Here is a 22,788-nt window from a genome sequence, read left to right on the forward strand (position 1 = left end):
TCCTCATTTTTATTACAGCAAAGATTTTGTTGCCTTTCAGGGCAACGAAGCCTTTTTCCCTCCACAAATTACCCCCAAAATGGCATCCTGGGCCACAGATCCTACTGAAAGTCAAACGATTAGGAGCAGACTAGCTCTGTAACTTATTTATTTATTTACAATATGTGTACCCCACCTTTGTACAATACCCATGGTGGCTTACAAAAATATGAACATGCACAATAAAAAATATAATTGAAACGCATAAAATGGTATTCTTCAAGTTACAACTGGAACTCCCGCAACATACATCCCCACCAGCTGCCAATCAAAGATACTCATTAGTTACTTCTGCCTACAGTGCATCAAAATAATCCCACTTTTTACCTTTTATGGAAGAGAGAGTGAGTTGGAACTTTATGTTCCATATCCAGAGACTGTTCCAAAATTTTAAGGCAGCCACTGAAAATGAGCACTGAGAATTAGTGCACCTCCCAAACAAGGAGAACCTCCGCAAGTGACGCTCTTGATGACCTTGTTAGGGCACAGGATCAGATGGGGAAAACATACTAGGGAAGGGCCCGGTGGGCCACTGGCAGCCAGGAGCAGGCAGAGACCACCCACCCATGTGCCACCACCCATGTGGACATATTAAAGGCCTGGCTTCCTTTGAAAATTTCCCCCTGAATTTTAAAAAGTTCTACTGTTCCACTGAGAATTTAGTGGATAATACAAGTTAATTTTAAAATATGTATATGTAAATGACTCAAATATAGAACATAGTTAGGTGTTATTGACTTATCTCCTTAAGAGTGCATCCCTCCAGAAATATACACTTGTTAGGGTTGCCAGCTCCAGGTTAGGAAATTCCTCGAGAGTTTGGGGGTGCAACCTGGAGAGGGCAGAATTCAGGCTGGGAAGGGATGTCAGTAGTATATAATGCCATAGAGTCCACCCACCAAAGCTATTTTCTCCAGGGAAACTGATCTCTTTTTTTTTTTTGAATTTTTTAAAAAATTTTTATTACCTACATTAACTAACAATACAGAGGGAAAGAAGGGGGCAGGGGAAGGAGAGAAAAAACAACAACATATAACAATACTACACTACAAATAATGCTTTCCCTTCATACTGCCATTATTAAAAAATTAAAACTTTGTAAGATATTGATGGAGTGGTTGACCTTGCAAAATACAGATTACAATCCAAATTAATTCTTCCTCCCCCCCCCCCCCCGGGCCTCGGACGCAGTTCTCTCTGAGCAACTGCAACCGCAGTGCTAGTTCCCTCCCCCCCCTTCAGACTTCAAATCCTTTTCTTCTTGCTTGGTGTCTTGCTGAAATTCTTGATTTTTGTCCTCAAAATCCCTTAGTTGATCTTCTGATGTTATCTTGTAAGCTTGATCTTTGTAACTTAACCAGATACCTTCTGGAAATAGCCATTTATACTTTATTCCACATTCCCTCAGAAGAGCTGCAAACTTTTTATACTTAAATCTTCTTTTCCGAACTAAAAATGGAACGTCCTTCAGTATCTTAACTTTATTACCCAGAAAGTCCAGATCCGCATTGTATGAGTTGTATAGGATAGTGTCTCGGATCCTCTTAGATGAAAAATCGATGATGATCTCGCGAGGCAACTGACGCTTCGTTGCATATTTTGAAGAAGCCCGATGGACTTCCAAAATGGCGCTTTTTACCTCTTCTTGGCGGGCAGGCAGGTGGAACCGCTCTGTCCTCTGGTTCCTAGGAGAGATTCAGCAATGGTGAGGTGGGGATTTGCCAGACCTAATTATACTGCTATCCCTGCTCGACTTGGCTTTCAATGAAAAAGGGTTTTTGAAAAATACGAAAAGCAGAGGGCAGAACTATGGAAATTCGGTTTACAGGGAATGTGCTGTGTAGCACAGCTAGGGTTGCAAGGCCCCCTCAAGCTCCCAGCAGGGGATCGGGGCCTGGCTCTTACCTCTGTCCTGCCGGGGGGTGCGTGCACGCTTTGTTCTGCGTGCTTTGTGCTGCGCGCGCACACAATGCACCCACACTCCACAGGGGCTCGTGTTGGGGGCTGCTGTGGAGTGCAGGAACGCTCCTGCACTCCACAGCGGCCCAAAACGCGCCCGTGGATCGGGCCCGTTTTGAGGCGCTGCGGAGAACGAGCGCTCCTGTGCGCCACAACGTCCCAAAACAGGCCCAATCTGCACCAAAACGGGCCCAATCCGCGGGAGCGTGCAGCTCCGCAGGGGAGCGTGCACAGAGGGTGCCCCCACTGGCCAGGTAAGTGGGGGCGGGGTGTGGGGGTGAGGGCAGGGGATCCCCTGCCCCCACCGGGGGTCTGGCACCCCTAAGCACAGCCCTAAATTTGCATATGTTCCACCTGACCCTAGAGATCTCATTCCCCCAGTGGTGGCGTGGGATCCCCTGCTTTCACCCTCCACCCCGTGTCCACTTATCTAGCCAGTGGGGGAGGAAGGCGCATTCCCGGGGTAGCACGATGACGTCACTGATATATTGCGCTGCCCCTGGAGCCATCTTGCTCTTCACCATGGGCTGATTTGAGCCCCAAACATGCCGAATTGGGCCCGTTTGAGGCCCAAATAGGCCCGCTGTGAAGCAGGCGCACCCCCTGCACCTCTCCAGAAGTGACATCACTGTGCAGCCATGGGACCACGCGTGCACAATGTGCATGAATGAAGAATACAGATGACAAGAAGGTAAGAGCCAGGTCTTCCCCTCTCCTGCTGGGAGGGTAATGGGACCTGGCAACTGTAAGTGGAGACAGTAAATATTCTAACAATAGGGATATTATAAATAAATAATAATTCTCTATTTTAATCAGTGGAATATTTGCAGGCATGGACTTCATTACTTACATGCAAGTCCCACTAAGTTTACTGAGACTTGCTTCCTTGTAAATCTGCTGCAGCCTTGAAACCACAGAGTGGACACAATCCCACACAGAGTTGAGCATTTAAGGTGGCAGTCCCCGACGTGGCACCCTCCAATGTATTTCTTAGCATCCATTTGCTTCTTGAGTCTTGATAATAAAGCCTAAACGTTCTTGAATTGATGTGAAATAAACAAGGAGCTTTGGAGTGTTCCCTACTAGTGTTGCCAACCTAGGGTTACCAGCTCCAAGTTGGGAAATTCCTGGAGATCTGGGGGGTGAAATCTGGAGAAAGTGGGTTTTGGGGAGGGAAAGGACCTTGGCATGGCATAATTCCATAGAGTTCACCCCCCAAAGTAGCCATTTTCTCCAGGTGAATTGATCTCTGTGGCCTGGAGACCAGTTGTGATTCCGGGAGATCTCCAGCCACTACCTGGAGACTGGCAAACCTATGCCAACCTCCAGATGAGGCCTGGAATTCTCTTGGAATTACAACTGATATCCAGATTACAGAGATCAGTTCACCTGATCAAATAGCCGATCTGGAGGGTTGGCTGTATGGAATTATGCCATGCTGAGGTCCCTCCCTAAATCTCACCTTCCCAGGCTCCATCTCTAGGAATTTTCCAAGCTGGAGTTGGCAAGCATATTCTCTACAAGCTGTCTGACTAATAAAACATTGTCATCTCAGGCAGTTACAGCCAGGAACCCTTTTTGGGGTGTGTCATCATGATCTGGCTGTGCCAGCAAGGCCTAGCAAGGCCTCAGAAGCCTGTTAGCAGTGGGAGTAGGCCTGCCTACAATTCCCAGGAGCCCCTAGGCAGTTTTGGCACCCTTTTTGGCCAATCAGAACACAGGGGGCTGGTGCTATATAAGCATGGGAAGGAAAAAAGCCTTTGTTCTTCCTCCTCCCAGGGAGCAGGCCAGAGGAGGTTCCTGCTAGGGGGAGAGGCCCTCATCCAGGGAGGGTGAGGAGGCAGGCCTGGCAGACAGAGGGACAGGGAGTTCAGTTGCGCTCGGGCCTTTTGTTTGTTTTACTTTCACCCAGGGGTCATTTTGTAGAAAAAGAGCTGGAGGAACTCATCAGCATAACTCATTAGCATATGCCGTGCCCCTTGACATTGCCAGAAGTGTTATTAGCATCATTGATTTGCATATGCCACACCCCCTAACATCACCTATCCTGGCTGTTTTGGACCCAATCCCGGCCATTCAGGGCTGAAATTGGGCTCAAAATGGCAAAAAGGGGCCCTAAATGACTGGAAGTGGCCATTTGGGGCCTGGTTTGGGGCCGAAATGGCCCAGATCGGGTCAGTGCTGGGCAGATGAGGGTTGCTGCACCCAGCACTGATCTGATCCAATCCAGGCTGTTTGGGGCCCAATCCAGGCCGAATTGGCCCCAAATGGCTGAAAGTCAGGTGGGCTGGGGCACCTGACAAGTGATCTCTTTGGAGAACTGCTGGAACTGCATTCCTGCGCATTCCCCCTTGAAATGAGTCCTGCTTTCACCCATCTATTGTTGCTAATGCACCTTGCTTGCTTGCTTGCTTGTTTGATATTAACTGACCTCCTTGTAAATAAACCCTTTTGTTAGTTGTTACTCAGCTGGGTCCTCACGCCTGTTTATTGGCCAAGCTACGGAGGTCAGAAGGGTTGGGGGGGGGGTACTCTGGGCCATCCCAAGGGACCCTAAATCCCAGAGTGGTGGCAGCATACGGTGGCTCACCCCCCACCTGAGGCATGATAGGGTGCTAGACACAGATTCCCCAGTCTCTCTCGGCTTGGCAATCTCTCCTTATGGCCTTGCGTTGGAAACTGAATGGCTCTGCTCCCCATGGCAGCCATTTTGTGATTTGCCTCACAGCCATTTTGTGATTGGCCCCATTCCCCATAGCCCCCCATACAGCAGGCCTATGCTTTCTCAGCATTCCAGAATTGCCCATCAGCTCAACAAAGTTGGGGGGCTCTGTTTTAAGGCCTCTGGGTTTGTGAGAGGGGAGCCTTCAGAACTTTCTTTTCTCCTGTGATCAAAGCTATCTGCCGCTGTGAGGATTAAAACTTGCTCAGTTTGAGGATCAGGGCCGATTCCAGATGATTAACCTTAAGTCGCTTCATGCCGCCCTCTTCCGGATCGCGACGGGGAAAATGCGAAATATCGCGTTTCCTCGCGCGAGTTTTGCGCGTCGTCGCGCAAAACTCGCGCGAGGAAACGCAATATTTCGCATTTTCCCCGTCGCGATCCGGAAGAGGGCGGCATGAAGCGACTTAAGGTTAGTCATCTGGAATCGGCCCTGGAGGATTTTAACAGTGCTCACAGGCCACAAAAATGCTCTGTCGAGGACAGTGATAACATTTTCCAGTCAAGTGCTATTCATTATTGTTTCATGAGTAATTTCTGTACGATGCCAAGTAATAGATAAATACAACCACTAATGTGTAGTCTTAACGAAAGTCCAACTCCACAGCAATGAGTATGTACAGATATGTTAACCTGAAGCTACCATTTGAGTGAAGGGTTCCCAGGTTTTTCTTATTTGGAGGGATCACCTCCTTTAATAGAACATTGTGGCTGAATCCACACACCCGCGGAGCGTCCTAGCGTTGCGCTAAATGTTCGCTAAACACCCGGAAGTGTAGCGTCTTTCTAGCGCGATTCAGAATCCTGGTGTGGATTCAGCCTGTGATCTCAAAGAATGAGTATTTCTTCCCTGCCTGTTTTATGCTGCTGAAGAATCTAATGCATGCCTATTATGTCAGAGACTATAGTGCAACTTTAAAAACACTTTCATGGGAGTAAGCCCCACTGAGGGGAAAAAAATCCATCAGCATCAACAACAACAAAGGCAAGTGTGCTTATATACTGATTTTCTAGACAGATTAGTACCCACTGGGGAGATGAGAGGAGTGGTTTACCCCAGACCCCCTACTGAGCTCATACTCCACCTTTCTCTCCATTGGGGACCCAAAGCAGCTTACATTGTTCTCCTATATTTTATCCTTACAACCACCCTGTGAGGTAGATTGGGCTAAGAGTGGCTTAAGATCATTTAGTCTGCTTCCATAGCCAAATGGAGATTTGAACGTGGGTCTCTCAGGGATTCATCTATGAGTAGATCTGTTAGGGTTTCCATTCCCCCAGTGGAGGTGGGGGATCCCTGTCAGGCTATGGATGACAGGATACAGCAGACAGATCCCTGGACCATTGCAGCAAGACACAGGCTCTTGGTTAAATGGCTTTTATTCAGAAATCAGATCTTTTCCATATATATGTCCATAGGACTACTCAGAAGCAAGGTAAGCATCTAAGCAGCAAGAGTAAAAGTTGACAGGAATGACATCACGTGTGAGAGACTTCTCTTTTAGCATTCAAGTCTGCTCTTTTCCCCCCTCCCAATCATAAACAAGCTTTTGGCGCTCTTCTTGTGTGAGAACGTTTCACATATTTGTAATATCAAGTTGAGTCACTAGAAAACAAGACATAGCAAAGTCTGAGAGGGCGTAGCATACAAGGTCAGAAACACTGGAAGCTGTTGCAGTTCATTAGATAAACACCTGCAAAAGCCTGTGAAAGAAATAGTTATGGCATTGGTAAAATGACATCGAGTTACAGCAGGATACATTGGTTCAGAACAAAAGGATCATTAAAATTGGCAAGGATGGGGCTCAGACATGACAATCCCCTGCTGCTGGCTTCTGCCACCATCATCTCTCACCGGGGGGGGGGGGCCAGAAACAGGCCATGGGGACTCCACAGTGCACTGTGTGCTCCCACATTCTCTGGAGCACTTTCATGTTGTTCCAGGAAAGACGTCATTCCCGGTGTGATATGGAAGCGACAGGTCATGTGTGGGGCTGATTTAGCAATAATCAACCTCCAATTTAGTAAGATAAATCTCCAAATCGGGCCCTCACCCCTGTCTCCTGCTTTCATGCCTGGGGGACCTGACTGTGGTATATTTATTGTATATATGTATGTATGTATGTAATAGAACAGTCTGCTCCTCCCCTAATATCTGTTTCATTTAGTTTGGTTCTTTTGGGTGGAGCTCTTGTTTCCGTTTTCCAGTTCTGTATGTTAGCTGAAGTTGTTGGTTGTTGGAGTTGTCTTTTTGTAAATAAATGGCTGTTGTTTTGAGTCAGCTTGTCTGTGCTGGGTGGACCTCAGGACGAGGACCTGAGGGAGTACACTAATCTGAGAACCCAAAGCGAAAGGGGGACATTAAACAGACCTGCGTCTGATGACTCCGGCTGGTGAAAGCTTATGGGTAATACAGCAGTCTCTGTGTACACTTTCTGACCGTTTACACTCAAAAATACCCTTTCTAGTTTTTAAATTTTTATCTGCCAGCCTGGCCTGTACGAACGTTTAGTACCCAGTAACATTCTTCTTTTACAGCTCTCTTGAGTTTTTCGCCTTGATCCCATTTTCGAGATCAAAATCCAGCTCTGGGCCAGCATACAGTCTAAACATGCGTCCTCTGAATTGAGTGAATAGTAAAAAAGGAGGCTGAATTTGACTTGTTGGCCCTGTTGCTGGTTTTCGTGCAGGCCTTTCTTTTTTAATTTCCCACAGGCCCAGCATTGCATTAGACAAATACTTTTGCTGTGTGCGGCCAGAAATTTCTTCACGTGGCTTTCTAGCCAGAGCAAAAGCAGTGCTGCAATTGGCTCTTCAGCGGAGTCGGTCTGAGTGTGAATCGAAGCCTTCTTCTCTTAAAGGAGCAGAACTTTCCAATTAAGAGGCCTTATTTTTAGAAAATGCAGTGGGGGGGTAGGATAAAAATGATCTCGGTCAAAACTTTAACTTGTTACACGTCAATGCTTTCTTGAGAAAATAGGGTCCCATAGGATTCTGTTTTTAAACCTCCAGTTACCTCTGAAAGTGCATGATGGCGCATGATGGTAGTGGCCTCTCCTTCTCGGGAGGTGGTGGGCTTTCCTTCTTTGGAGGTTTTTAAGCAGAGGCTTAGATGGCCATATGACAGCAAGGCTGATTCTGTGAACCTGGGCAGGAAGGGTACATCAGTGCTTAATTCTCATGGCCCCTTCTTACATGCCCAGGGTAAGGCCGATCGCCACTTTGGGGTCAGGAAGCAATTTTCCCCAGGCCAGTTTGGCTAGGGATCCTGGCGGTGTTTTACCACCTTCTGGGCATGGAGCAAGGGTCACTGGGTGTGTGTGGGGGGGGCGGGGGAGTAGTAGTTGTTAATTTCCTTCAGCGGGTTGGACTAGATGACCTTGGAGATCCCTTCCAACCCTATGATTCTATAATTCCATATACAATTTTTAAAAAATGACTTTTAAAAAAATCAACCTTCACAACTACCTCCTGTATTACAAAAGTTTTGTACTGGTTACTATTTCAGTTATAGTTATATGTGTATGTTAGTACGTTGTAATAGTTTAATTGCAATAAAAAAAAAAATTCTATGAAAAAAAAAATCAACCTTCACACTGGTCACAAAAACATCGTACACTGTTCTTATTGTTGTTATTATACCAAAAGTGAGCGTAGGGTTATTGAATCCTAGAAGCTTTCCACTTGCCCAAGATGCAGCTAGGCCATTTCACCCAATGCCCCCTCCCCTCGCTGCCATGCATTTTATTTATGATAATAGAGGAGGATGTGTTGTAAGCGAAAAACTGTAATGAATCCAAAGTGGGAAATGATATAGTTCAGAACAATTCTGTAATAAAATAGAAAGCACGTATTAAAAATACACACATACGTAAGGAGGGAAGGGCAAGATACCAATCGCTCACCAACGTCTCTCCCAGATGTTTGAGTGATCTTTCAGCTCCCTCCTCATGAGAATGATGATTTGGATGTCCAGATGTTGGTTGTCTCTTGCTGGTGGTCTGGCAGTCTGGGCAGCCGTGAGTCTTGATAACCATGCCCTAACAAAGAAGATGTCATGGTGCAATGCTCCATTTTTGCCTAACACAGTTCACAATCAAGCCACAGGCAGGCCAAGAGCCAGTCTCATGCCTCTAGCAGTCTTTGGGCTTTTTGAAGGGGTGAGAGGGAGGAGCAAATGCTTAGCAGATTGTTCCCAACTGGACAATGACCAAAAACTCTTTTCACAGTTGATAGGAAAATAAGAATGCAAATAAGAATTTTAAATTGAATAGAGTAGCCAGGCTGTGTCTGGCAACTGGTAGAAGGGTTGGAGGAGGGGATATGGGACAGCTGTATTGTCATCTGAGCTACTATGTCACTTCTGGGGAAAACCTGGATGTGACATGGGGTAGTTCTAGGAATTTTCAGAAACTCTATGGTAAACCATAGAGTATTTGACAAGACTGAAAACGTTTATCTTTTGTTCTAATAGCTTCAGATGAACATTTTATGAATGTTTATTTTATGAACATTTGTTGAGAAACTGACACTAAGGAGGCTGAGAGAAATTTGAATGCTAGCAGTTGTGGAATATGTTTGAGTCTCTGCTCCTGAAATCAACAGAGTCTACAAGTGCCTAATTGGGAGGGAATTGTGCCTAATCTCCGTACATCCTTCTTTGTGAATTGTCAGTTCTCTTCACCCTTGCATTCTACACTGGGCGTGCCTTGGGGGAATAACTGTACTGCTGAGAGTGAGAAGGTAGTATGTGGGGTGTCTCTTTTGCATACCAGGGCCTATTTTCTCTTGCCTATTGAGGGCACAGCTGCACAGTATTTGCTCTCAAACAGCAGCTTTCACATTGATTTATTTCTGCCTTTCTGGTTTGATAATCAAAGATTACTTTGGTGCTCTTCACTTGAACCTCAGAGAGGGGGAAAGGTGGAATATATTAAAGGCAGAGAAGTGCTTATAGAAATGGAAGACATTCGTTTCTTTAAAATATGCTTGATTAGTAATAGACTCTAAAAAAACATTTCAAGCTTTTTCCTTGCCCTGTCCTAAGTACTCCAGCATCTCTTTACCTCATTTTATTCCTAACAGCAACTTTATGGGGGAGGCTGAACCCAGCTGCTCAGACTGGGACTCATTTTTGAACCAAAATTTGCTACACAAGAACTCCTTTTCATTTGTTCCTACTTCATATAATAATATAAACATTCAGTGTATATACTGCCTTTCAGAACAACTCAATGCCCACTAAGAGTAGTTTACAAAGTGTGTTGTTATTATCCTCACAACAATCCTCCTGTGAGGTGAGTGCGGCTGAGAGAGCTCTGAGAGAGCTGCAGCTGACCCAAGGTCACCCAGCTGGCTTCAAGCAGAGGAGTGGGGAATCAAACCCAGTTCTCCAGATTAGAGCCCCACTGCTCTTAACCACTACACCAAACTGGCTTGTTTTTAGGATCTCTTTGTCTCTCTCACTTACTTTTTCTTTATCTGGGCCCATTTTAGAGATCAGCCAGTGTCGTCCCATTTTTTAAAGATTCATTTCTGCTTTTGTCCGTTGTTTCGGTCTTTCACTTTTTGCAGCTGCTGTTGTAAAGCCATTTGCACTGTGTGCACATTGTGCAGTTTAATGTGCACTGTATTATAGCACTTATGATATAAGGAGGCTTGCAGAATTACTGGCAGGCTACATTGCAGCTGAGAGGCAAGGCTGGGGCAAAGGGCAAGCCACCCGGCAGTGGCGGAAGCAGAGACTGCCGGAGAACAGAAAGAGGAGTGCAGAAGGGTCTTGGCATCATGCCACCTGCCCCTCGTGGCACCATTTCTGGGCAGTATCAGATGTGGACATGTTTTTCCCTCTGCCCCTTCCTAGGCGCCAGCTGCTGCCAGGGATCCTGCTCACAATTTGGTGGGGAGGTTTTGGGCCACTGGGGTGAGTTGTGATGGCCGGGTGGCTCCCCCCTTTTTATCAGGGCCCCCTTAAGGGTCTAGGGGAAACCCAGGAGTCCATGCCTGGGGACTACCAGGGTCATGCCTGGATGGGTGCTACACCTCCTGCCATCGCATGGTACCCAATAGGCGGGCTGGGGAATGCATGCCGCTGAGCGGTGGAAGACTGTTCAATGCAGCGGCTCCATTGTCCTTATGCCATGCCAATGCTCTGATGACTGTGGTCAGTAAATTTGTGGCCTGTTTCCATCCAATGGTGGTGTGTTGTGTAGTCCTTGCCTGGGGGCACCAACCTCATATATATCCCATATGGATGCAATTATAGTTCTATAGAATGAACACCGTTTATCCATAAAGTATAGTGCATTGTGCAGAAATGGCATTTCCTGGGGGTGGGGTAATGTGGTGCCAGGCAACAGAAAACGGCATGAAAACAAAGCACGGATCCATTTTGCACAAAGTTGAGAAGGGGATTGTCAAGTAAAGTGATTCCCAGAGTCTGAGCTCACTTATTGCGAAATCAGAAATATTAGTATGTTGCTTCCAAATGTTTGCCAATTGTAACAGCCAGGAGGAGAAATTGAACATCGTTCCTCCTCAACATCTGTGCTTTCCCCTCTCTTTTCACGCCTTAAAAATTACTCAAACAGCGCGGTCCTAAGCAAAATTACACCCCCCTCAGTCCATTGAAGCCAGTGGACTTGGAAGCATGTAACTCTGCTTAGGATTGCTCTGAAAATGGTTGCGCTCAGCTTCGATCAGCCCCCTTCCCCTAATGAGTTCAAGGAGGCCTCTAAGTGGCTCGTCTTCTGCATCTTACTTGCTTTGTGGCCGGCCTGGGGCAATTTGGTAAACCATGGCACAGCAAGAGGGTGAAATTCTTGTCCTTTGATCAGCCCAGGGCTTTTTTTCTGGGAAAAGACGTGGTGGAACTCAGGACTGCACAATGACGTCACTTTGGGTCAGCTGGAACAAGGGGGGAGTTTTTTAACGTTTAGATCGCCCTCGGCGAAAATGGTCACATGGCCGGTGGCCCCGCCCCCTGATCTCCAGACAGAGGGGAGTTTAGATTGCCCTCCGCGCATGGCGCGGAGGGCAATCTCAACTCCCCTCTGTCTGGAGATCAGGGGGCGGGGCCACCGGCCATGTGACCATTTTCAAGCGGTGCCGGAACTCCGTTCCACCGCGTTCCAGCTGAAAAAAAGCCCTGGATCAGCCTGTTCCATTTTCCCTTTTTTTTTTTAAAATCCTTAAATCCTTCAAAGAGTGGTCTTCAAAGGAAAGGGATATTGTGAAATGCCCATTCCGCTGGGTATCTTGCCTGCGTCAAGGGAGTTCCCTTTTCCTCACGTTGCAAATCTGTTGAGCAACTGAGGTGAAAGGGAGACATTTCCCCTGCCTGTGATCTCATGCCTTCGGGAGTCACAGTTCAGTAATCTGAATTTTTTTTTTTTGGCATGAGAAGCTGTCAGGGGCCTTTAGTTCAAACAAGGGGGCTGATAAGTACAAGGGTGCGGTGTGTGTGTGTGTGTGTGTGTGTGTTTCCTAGCACTGCACTCAAAGATTCTCTCTGGCCACAAAGAAGAATTTTCTTGCGAAATTTCAGGGTGAGTCTGAGGAACTAGGGGTATGGGACAAGGGTCGCTTCATGTGGAGAAATTTCATATGCTGTAACTATCCAAATTTATTTAGGCCCTTATCAGAGGCATTTTCTGTCTGGGTCAAAGACTACACCATTGCAAGCCCATTGACTTCTGTTTTTAATAGTACTGTAAAAAAAAGATATCGGCTGCTTTACCAGCGCACTCCCCCCCCCCCAAACCCCACTGTATTGTGCGTTTGAAATTTCACACATACACAAAACTGAATTTTTGTTAGCGATCACGGTTCTAAACAAAAGAAACAGCACGGCCGCTGAGAAACTTCGAATGACATTATTATTGGAATACCTTCCTAACGGGGAACGTTCTCAAAAAGAAAATAAGGGCTGAGAATACTGTTCTCCTCTGTCCTCCATTCCTCATATGCACAGCAGTTTTCATAAGCTGTGATTTAGTCATTGTGGTAAAAAAGCAGTGGGTAGGTTCTGAGGGAGTGAATGTGAGTTTTCAAATGTCAACTTCATTCGCTGGAGCAAGCATAAGATGCTGCTGCAATGTCTGTTTTAAAACCACAGGCACAGTACTTATTTTCCTTTGCAGTGCTGAGATGAAATTTACTCAGAGAAATTCCTTTGGCAGGATATCGGAATCCAAGACAAACCCAATCCCAAATAAGTCCAAACAAATGAGATTCTGGGGGCTGCTTTGTTAGCTGGGTAAAGAGAATAGCCAGCTATGAGCTGGCTTTGTCTGCCACCTACTGGTCGCAAGTTGAATCATTAACTTGCCATGCCCTGTCACGGCATCCGCAAGTGATTCCCAGAGTCTGAGCTCACTTATTGTGAAATCAGAAATACTAGTATGTTGCTTTCAAATTTTTGCCAATCGTAACAGCCTCGTACAAGAGAAATAATGAGGTCACTCTTCCTGCTGTCTCCATTCAAATGTCTGATTTTTTAAAACATGTTTTTATTCCTTATATATGTCCCAGTTGCTAGAATAATGTAACTGTGAAAGATCAGGACATTTTGCTTGCCTATCTCTTGACCAGGGCTTTTTTTCAGCAGGAACACGGTGGAACGGAGTTCCAGCACCTCTTGAAAATGGTAACATGGCCGGTGGCCCCGCCCCCTGATCTCCAGACAGAGGGGAGTTGAGATTGACCTCCAGAGGGCAATCTCAACTCTCCTCTGTCTGGAGATCAGGGGGCGGGGCCACCGGCCATGTGACCATTTTCACCGAGGGCGATTTAAATGTTTAAAAACTCCCCCCTTGTTCCACCCAAAGTGACGTCATTGTGCGGTTCTGAGTTCCACTACTGAGTTCCACCACCTCTTTTCCCAGAAAAAAGTCCTGCTCTTGACTCTGTTGTTCCTACAATTTATAAAGCAAAAAAGGAAGATTACCAATAAAACGAACTGTACTCAAATTGTATAGTATGAGCTTCCAAGAGCCACAGCTCACTTCTTCAGATACAGCTAAAATGTGAGTCCCTCTGCCCTTATATCTTGGAGGGTGGAGTGATTATGGAAGCCAAATGATAACAGCTGGTGTATGACAGTAGCAAGTGTGAATCCATAGGCTGGGTGGGCAGTGGGGTAGTGGGTGTGGAGAAACTAGCACTGGTGATGAGACGGGAAGCCTTTGTCTCTATTCAGTCCAGGGATGTCAGAATCTAAGACAAGCCCAATTGCAAGTAAGTCCAAACAAATAAGATTCTGGGGAAACTGATGTTTCAGAAACTGCTAAAACCTTGTTTGTCATTTTCTGTCTTGCCAAAAATGACCACTAAGGCCCAGTACTTTGCTCAATACTTTCCAAACTATTTAGTATGGTATTCCCATGGTATTGGAATGTGAAATGGGGAAAAACATTTCCACAAAGCCAGGCCCTAATGACACACACTTCCCAATATTTTGTGCATGTGTGTACGGTATGCCTGACTTGAATAGCTAGGATCCCCAAGGCATGTGCTGCCGGGGCTGTCAATGTCACTTTTGAAAATTCCTGGGGATTGGGGGAGGCAGTACCTATGAAGGATGGAGTTTGGGACAACCCTAGTCCTGTGCCACAGATGCCGTCACTTTGTGGTTTAGTTCAAGACAGGCCTGAAAGCCTTGTCAATTCAGGAGCTTTCTACTTCTTTTCTGAGCAACTTGGGTCATTTCTGGAGATGAGGCATTAAGCTGGGCAGAATCCATATGCTGAACATCTGGGTAGGAAGGCTGCTGATCCATGTCAGGCGCATGAGGGAACTGTGAGAAGTTTTCACACTCTTGAGAGTGGACCGCATGCCACAGAGCAGACCCTGTCTTCATTTCACGCTGGCCACGTTTCCCCCAAAGACTTTGCATCAGGAGCCAAAGCCTTGTTTTATCAAGTAATTTTCGGCCCCAAACCCTAAACAATCAGGCTAGAATATCAACCCAGAAGCTGAAGAAGAGAGCGCCGGTAGGCAACAGTTAACAACACATCTGTTTTCTTTCTCCTTGCTTTGACATTGGCAGAATAACTTTACTCGAATTGGGATGAAAAGTTTAAATCTTCCAGCATGCTCATGCGCGACATCTGGTTTGCGTTATGAGCGGCAGGTCAGCTGACACAGTGTCATGTTTCATGATCTTTAAACTTCCTTGCCTTTCGATATAGGGCTCAATCCAGGGAATGGTAAAGCTGCCTAAGGGCTTGCTCAGGCCTTACTATCTCTCTGGGAAGAGAAGGGAGTGGACCTGAGGCCTTGCGTGTCTTTCCCTGCAACCCCCTCGCTGTGAGGAGAGATGAAAGCAGGAGCCAGAAGACCCTGCCACTATTTCCATCTTGGCTCTTTTCTGCTTTAACTTCCCAGAAAGAGGAGAGGTTCCTGTTCAAATAACACTGCAAACCCCCTCGTGTTTTCTTTCTGGTGAGGAGATTAGGGGATTAGTGGAGGCAGAGTTGCCAGCCTCCAGGTGGTGCAAACAACAGCAAAGAATCACCCGGAGGTGAAAAATGAAAAATTCTATGTCTATAATTTCTCTTATTATTGTTCTATTTTATTCTTATTATTTTAAAGTGCAAAGTGCTGCCAATGTGCAATAAATAATCTATAAATAAATAAATATAAATAGATAAATAACAATAAATTCATATGCCTAATCATCGTGACGAGCTATTGTATGGTCTGCAATCTTTAATTAAATATCAAAGCCTATGAAGAAGATTCGCTATGAAACGGGAAGTTAAAAAACATGCTGGCAAAATCTGTCGGCTTTGTGATACAAAATTCGGCTTCAGTGCCCTTCTATTTTGCAGCGAACTGTGGAAATCACTTTCATTTTACAACAAGACCTACAAATATTGGAGAAAAATAACGGATAATTACCAATTTGCTGACTTTTCACCAGGTGGACTTTGACTTCATATTTACTACTATTTATTATTGTGAAGTGTATAATGGACTGATTTGATGATTAGGCATATGAATTTGTTGTTATTTATCTATTTATATTTATCGTGCAAAACTCTCGGATAACAGTGTCCTCCTGGCACGATTTCGCACGAGACGACACTGTCTTTCAGGGCTATTTCCAGATGGCTTACCTGCCTCCGGAACGTCGCGTCATGTTGCAGGGAAAACACGAAATATCGTGTTTTCTCGCGCAAGTGACATCGCGCAAAACTCACGCGAGAAAACGCAGTATTTCGCGTTTTCCCCACAACATGGCGCGACTTTCCGGAGGCAGGTAAGCCATCTGGAAATGGCCCAGGTCTTTCGCGCGATGTTCTGCAGGCAGGTAAGATGTGTGGAAACGGCCCATGTCTTCCCAAGCCTTCCTGTCTACCTGCTAGAGCACCCCTCTCCCCAACTGGGGTGTATAACATAAAATAAGCAAAGTTACAAAAGGGCACCTTGATTTTTCTTTGACGAGAAATGAAAGAGAACTCCTGCTTTTAAAAGCAAAAGAAAAGAATAAGAGGAATCAGGGGCTATATTTTAAAAAGTGAATTTGGAGAAAAAAATTCCCCATCCCATAACAATGTGAGTCCCAGCACAAAATACTAAAAAAAAAAAAACCCAAAATAAAAGCATTGCATAGGTTTTGAAGAACAAAGCTTTAATGATGTGTGTGCCCAAATGGACCTAATAAAGCTGCTTATTGTGGTTTTGGGAGCATTGCGTTCCTACATTCCCCAAGGGTAAGAACTTGAAGGAAAATGACCGTACATCTCTGTGACTCATATTTAGCCTCATGGGATCTCTGGTTTGTCATGGAATCCATTGCACATTAAAGGATTCTACCAACGCAGTCAGGAAACTGTTTTCATGAGCTGTTAGGACAGATATGTATCCTGTTTAATAGACTGGATTCTCTCTCAGGCATTCTTTGTAGACTTATTTCATAGAATCATAGAGTTAGAAGATACCTCCAGGGTCATCTAGTCCAACCAACTGCACAGTGCAGGAAATTCACAACTACCTCCCCGCCCCGAAGCCCCCCAGTGGCCCCTGGTCCATGCCCAGAAGATAGCAAAACATCTCCAGGATCCCTAGCCAGACTGGCTCAGAGAAAATTGCTTGACCCCAAAAGTGGCAATTGGCATTACTCTTGGTTTTTAAGAAGGGGTCACAAGAACTAAGCACTGATGTAACCCTTTCTGCCCTCCTCATTTCATGCATTGCTAAAAGGGGTTGGTATTTCTGTGAAGTACGTGACGTTACAGTCAATGGTTCAGTGATGTGCTGGAGAAATGTACATTGGGGCACCCATGCAGAGAGGAGCATTACAGGTATTTTGGTGTCCTGTCAACCTTCCCAGTTGCTGCCCTGATTCCAATCCGCGGAGCTGAACAGAGTCTTTGAAATTGTGCCAAATCAGTTGTGAATCACTCTAGGGAAAAGGCCTTGCCGAATAGCACACCAGTGATATACTGTAACCCACACCAACCTTCTCAAGAACTTTAACTCCAAACAACAAGCCCCTGTCCCCGCTTCAGAGGTTAGGCTGCTTCCCACAAGTATCAGGATCTTTTCTATTACAATTCTAGACTGCCAGGCTGTGTTTCCTATTTCTTTTTTGGGTGATGTCCGTCATTATTCAGTTGTCCTTTTGTATTATATGCTGTCTCTACCATGTTGTCTTTCTGTTGTTATTACTCTTGTTTTAAACCAGCCTCCCAAAATAGCAACATCTTATTTGTTTGTTTATATTATTGAACTTTTAGTCCATTCTCCCCGCACAGCAGGCTCAGAGTGGAGTACAACACGGTAATGTATAGAAAGATAAAAACAATGGCACCAGTTAGAACATCATGATCAGCGCAATGTAGCGCACACAGTACATCTGTCTTTAAATAGATTTGAATAGATTATATTATGCTGCTAAATTATATTCTATATTTTATTGTATATTTTATAATGTTGTAATCCACTTTGAGCCCACTTGTGGGGAGAGTGGAATAAAAATTTAATTAATTAATAGATTTTTTTAGAACTTGCTGTAGATTTCTTGGGCACGCCACTTTGTGAAAAGGGATATGCAAGCACTGTGAATAAATAAATGGCTCCTAAAGGGAATTGTTACATAAGCTATGCACTGTGCTGTCATATGAAGGAATTCACATGGTTCTCACCTGTCCTTTTTTCCTTCTTCTTTTCCTTCTTCTAGAACTTGATGTTGAAGAGATTGCTTGTACTCAGAACGGTCAGGTGTATCTGAACCGAGACATATGGAAACCTTCACCGTGCCAGATTTGTGTTTGTGACAATGGAGCCACTCTGTGTGATGAAATCCAATGTTTGGAGATTTTGGAATGTGAAAGCCCCCAGGTGCCCGTCGGCGAGTGCTGCGCTGTGTGCCCAAATACAGCCCGAAATGGTTTCGAAGGCACCGTTGGTAAGAGTGCATAAAAATACTATTGAAGCAGGATTAAAATAAATCCCTAACAGCCTCTCTCAGGTTTACGCAACTGTCAGAATGTGATGACACCCCTCTCTGTCACACACACCATATATACTGATATTGAGGTAGACATAGAATGATAGAATCACAGAGCTGGAAGGGGCCATACGGACCATCTAGTCCAACCCCTGCCCAGTGCAGGACCAGCCTAAAGCATCTCTGACAAATATTCATCCAGCCTCTTCTTGAAAACTGTCAGTGAAGGGGAGCTCCACTTTTGAACTACTCTGACCGTGAAAAAGTTCTTCCTCAATTCAATTCAAATACCTTTAGTGGCATACAAAGATCTAATACAGCAAACAAGTCACTATAAAATCACATAAATTAAAGTTCTTCCTAATATCCAGCTGGTACCTTTGTGCATGCCCATTGCTTCGCCCATTGCTTCGCGTCCTACCCTCTGCTGCCAACTGGAACAGCTCCTTGCCCTCCTCCAAATGACAGCCTTTCAAATACTTAAAGAGAGCAATCCTGTCCCCCCTCAACCTCCTCTTCTCCAAACTAAACATTCCCAAGGCCCTCAGCCTTTCCTCGTAGGGCTCAGTCTCCAGACCCCTGATCATCCTCATCGCTCTCCTCTGCACCCTCTCGATTTTGTCCACATCCTTTGTGAAGTGAGGCCTCCAGAACTGCACACAATACTCCAGGTGCGGCCTGACCAAGGCAGTATAGAGAGGGGCTATGACCTCCTGCGATTTCGACGCTATGCCCCCTTTAATACAACCCAGGATTGAATTAGCCTTTTTTGTCACCGCTTCACACTGACTGCTCATATTTAGTTTACAGTCCACTCTTACCCCAAGATCCCTTTCACATATACTACTGCCCGTGTCTTACCATGCCACAACACAGATTTGGAAGCCTTCTTCCAACCCTCCAGAGAGAAGAACCTTCCAAACACAATCACTAAAGTTGGAAGAAGGCTCCTTGGATGATGGTTGGATCATCCGTTGCATGAGTCATATCATCTTTTCTCCAAAAGTGGGGAGAAAATGAGATGAAGCCCATGGCAGGCTTATGTGGTTATGTATCATGTGTGCATATGAAAAGGGTAAATATTTTACGTTCTCTCCAGTTAAACAATCTGAGCTAGGATTGCCAGCCTTGGCTCCAATAGTGGTGTGACACTACAGCTTTGCTTCCAGTTAGGAACTTGGAAGTGGCATTGCCACCTTGTGCGATGCTCTAGGATTTCCCTCAATCTCTATGGTAAAAAACACAGAAACTGGGAATATTCCTAGAGCGTTGTGGTGGGTTCTTAGCTAGAAATGGGTTCTTAGCTAGAAATGCTAAGCTTGTGAGTTCTTAGCTAGAAATGCTGTTGTTGTGTTTCATTATGCTTTGTCCCCACCATTTTTTTCTCCCGCTATTCCATTGCAAGAGATAACATACGGCAACCCCAAATTTCTAAGAAGGAACAACATACCTAGAAATATACCAGGGAATAAACTCTTCCCAAGATCTTGGAATACTTGCCTGTTGAAAAACATTTTCATATGTCCCTAGGCATGATGAGGATGCATACTATGTGCTTCATCACCATATGAACAGTTCATGTGATGTGGGTGCTCCGGCATCACATGAACAGTTACAGTAATACTGTGTCGTTTGAGCTGACATTCAGATCTTTTGCTGGATTTACTGAAAATAGATTTTATTAGATATTTTTTGGAAATCCTGCCCTTCCTCCAAGTACTTGTTCCCCTCCCATTTTATCCTCCACAACCTCCTGTGTGGAAGGTGAGATTGAAAAATAGCGTTTGACCCAAGATCACCCCAGTGAACTTCATGGCAAAGTGAGGATTTGAATCTAGGGCTCCCTAAACCCAGCCCCTCACTCTAACTATTGTATCTCATGTAGGGTTCTTCTGAGCCAGCCTTTTCAGGCTATTTATCCCCCCTTTACTGCACCAACCATCCGATATGGAGAGCCCTTGATTCCCAGCCTTTTGGAGTCATCAAATTGGGCCCTCACTTTTTCACCTGCAGAGAAGCTGGTTGGATACAACTCTTGTTTAGATTTAACACAAAGGTGGAATGAAGTCCTCAGAAACTTTGGTGTGTTTCAGATTGTATGTACTATGAGGTCAAAACTTCTTGTCTTCTTAATATTCTCAGCCCAGTTGATCCCAGTGATCAATCTGCCATTTTGGACTTCACTCTGACATGACCCGACCCTAGTTGATGCCCTGCAAGAATGACTTTGCAAATCTGAGGCTTATTTATTTATTTCATTTATAACCCACTTTCTTCCCCAGCGTGCCCCCAAAGTGGCTTACAATCTTGGCCAATTCCAGACGGCCCTCCCCATCCCGAAACGTTGCACGTCGTCGCGCGGAAAACGCGAAATACCGCGTTTTCTCGCGCGAGTTTTGCGCGACCTCGCGCAAAACTTGCACGAGAAAACGCGATATTTCACATTTTCCGCGCAACAACGTGGGACGACGTGCGACGTTTCGGGATGGGGAGGGCCGTCTGGAATCGGCCCTTATTTCCTTCTCCATTTCATCTTCACAACAACAACCCGGTGAGTTAGGTTAGTCTGAGAGAGGGTGACTGACCCAAGGTCACTTAGCAAGCTTTCAGGGCAGTGTGGGGATTCGAACCTGTTTCTCCCAGATCTTAGTCCAACACTCTAACCACTACACAAAACCCCTGGAAGCTGAAAAATGGTGGGTCCATTACTTAGTTTCCTGCAGGTGTTAAGAAAGTGGTAATATACTGTTAATCTAGCCTCATTTGCAGCTATAAAAGTGTACAGTGGTGAACTGCTACTTGCTCCTGTCTAGTATATGCAGGTGTGCCTTTGCTGTCCTACAGTGCAATCCCATGCCAAGTTTCTGCTCTGGATCTAGGAATCCATGGACTCCATGATTATAGATATTTCCCTTGTTCCTCTTCCCCAGCAGTTATTCAAGGTTATCACATACAAAGCTCTTCATGGCCTTGGTCCAGCATACCTGTGGGACCGCCTCTCTCCCTATGTCCCTTCACGGCAGCTTCGCTCATCTGAACAGGGTCTCCTGCAGGTGCTACCCTGCACATGGGCGAAATACACAGCAGCCCGTAGACGGGCTTTCTCTGTGGTGGCCCCTACCCTGTGGAACGGCCTGCCTGAGGAGGTCAGAAGAGCCCCCACTCTCCTGGCTTTCCACAAACGATGCAAAACCAAATTATTCAAAAAGGCTTTTGTATTGTAGGGAGGGACTCTCAGATGTTTTGCTAATGAGTTAGGGACCATAGACTTCAACACTATGTTGCCTTATGTACTATCTGTTGTTTTAAATATGTGCTACTATGAGGTACCTATGCTTCATGTTGTCTAACGTTAGCCTTAGAATTGCTTATGTTCTGTTTCAGCATTTCTTCAACTCTGTATTGGATTCTTGCTAATTCTATATCTTTGTAAACTTTTTTTACCCTATGGCATTGTTTATAGAAATATCCTTGATATTGACTGTACTAATCTCACACTGTGTAATCTGCCTTGAGTCTCAATGAGAAAGGCAGACTATAAATGACATAAATAATAATTCCTAACCCTAGGAAAGCTGATCCTAGTATTGCAGGGCTCATATTTACTAATAGAAGGCACAGTGGAAATAAAATGAAGGTGCTGGAATCGTCTCTCCTCCATCAACAAAAGTAGAGGTAGGAGAACAAGATCAAAGTCTGCATTTATCAGCGATTGATGGATTAGTGGATCCAGCCTCTTGCATTTAGACTGAATAACTGCGTAGGAGGAGTTCACTTACTGCCAAGCAGTGTGTGGCACATTGTATTGACCCATGTTGTGTCCCACTGGCAGAAGAGCCTCTGGTGTCAGCAGGATGCGCCTTGGGCCAAGGGAACTGGCCAACCTTAACGGAGCGGATTGGCAGCCCTTTATATGTTTTAAAACTTCTCCCTGCTGTGATGCATGAAAAAAGCTATGAACAGCAGAGTAGTCAGACGATCAGCACCTTCCTCCAGAATTCAAACTGGGCCATTTCAGCACTTTTGAAACAGAAGAGGTTTTTATTTGCTCTTTTTGTGACGTGGTGCTTGTTCCAGTGGCCGTATAAAGGAAATTAACAAAGAGAAAGAGCCGATCACTGACGGGAAATTTCTGACATTCCCTAATATCGCAATCAAGCCAGAGAATTCTTAAGCATGTTCAGCTGTACAGTGGAAAGCACCTGCTATGCATTGGGACTTCTTAAAACGACACATGAAAAAGAAATAGATTAGTGCCATAGTATGCAAAGTTAAACCTTTATGAGCCCATTGACTTAAATGGACTTAAGAGCATGTATCGGTTTAGGATGACCCGGTTTATTGCTCATATAGATGTTGGTGTCTTCAGGTACGTGTAAAGGGAATAAAGTTGGTTGCAGCAACAAGACACAGCGTGCTTAAGTAAGCAGATGGTGCGTGTCTGGAGAGCAGTTAGGGGATTTTAGCCAAAGGCTGGGTGTTTTAAACTCTCTCAAGAAAAGGGTGGGAAAACTGCAGTGATTTTAAATCCATTAGTCTGGCTTATTTTTATATTAGAGCTTTGCATTCACATCCGAGCATTTGCTAAAGAAATGAATCTGCAATGTTGGTG

The 22,788-nt window shown here is 45.2% G+C and overlaps 1 protein-coding gene across 1 annotated transcript in view; it reads left to right on the forward strand.

Moving 5' to 3' along the window:
• Window positions 1–22,788, forward strand: part of COL5A2 (collagen type V alpha 2 chain) — a 218,960-nt gene that overhangs the window by 89,972 nt on the left and 106,200 nt on the right. The window contains exon 2 of the mRNA XM_054972743.1: window positions 17,907–18,134. Within this exon, the coding sequence (XP_054828718.1) occupies window positions 17,907–18,134 (228 nt within the window). The remainder of the gene's footprint in view (window positions 1–17,906; window positions 18,135–22,788) is intronic.

This window comes from Eublepharis macularius, chromosome 2 (assembly GCF_028583425.1).
Source record: "Eublepharis macularius isolate TG4126 chromosome 2, MPM_Emac_v1.0, whole genome shotgun sequence".
Taxonomy (NCBI): domain Eukaryota; kingdom Metazoa; phylum Chordata; class Lepidosauria; order Squamata; family Eublepharidae; genus Eublepharis; species Eublepharis macularius.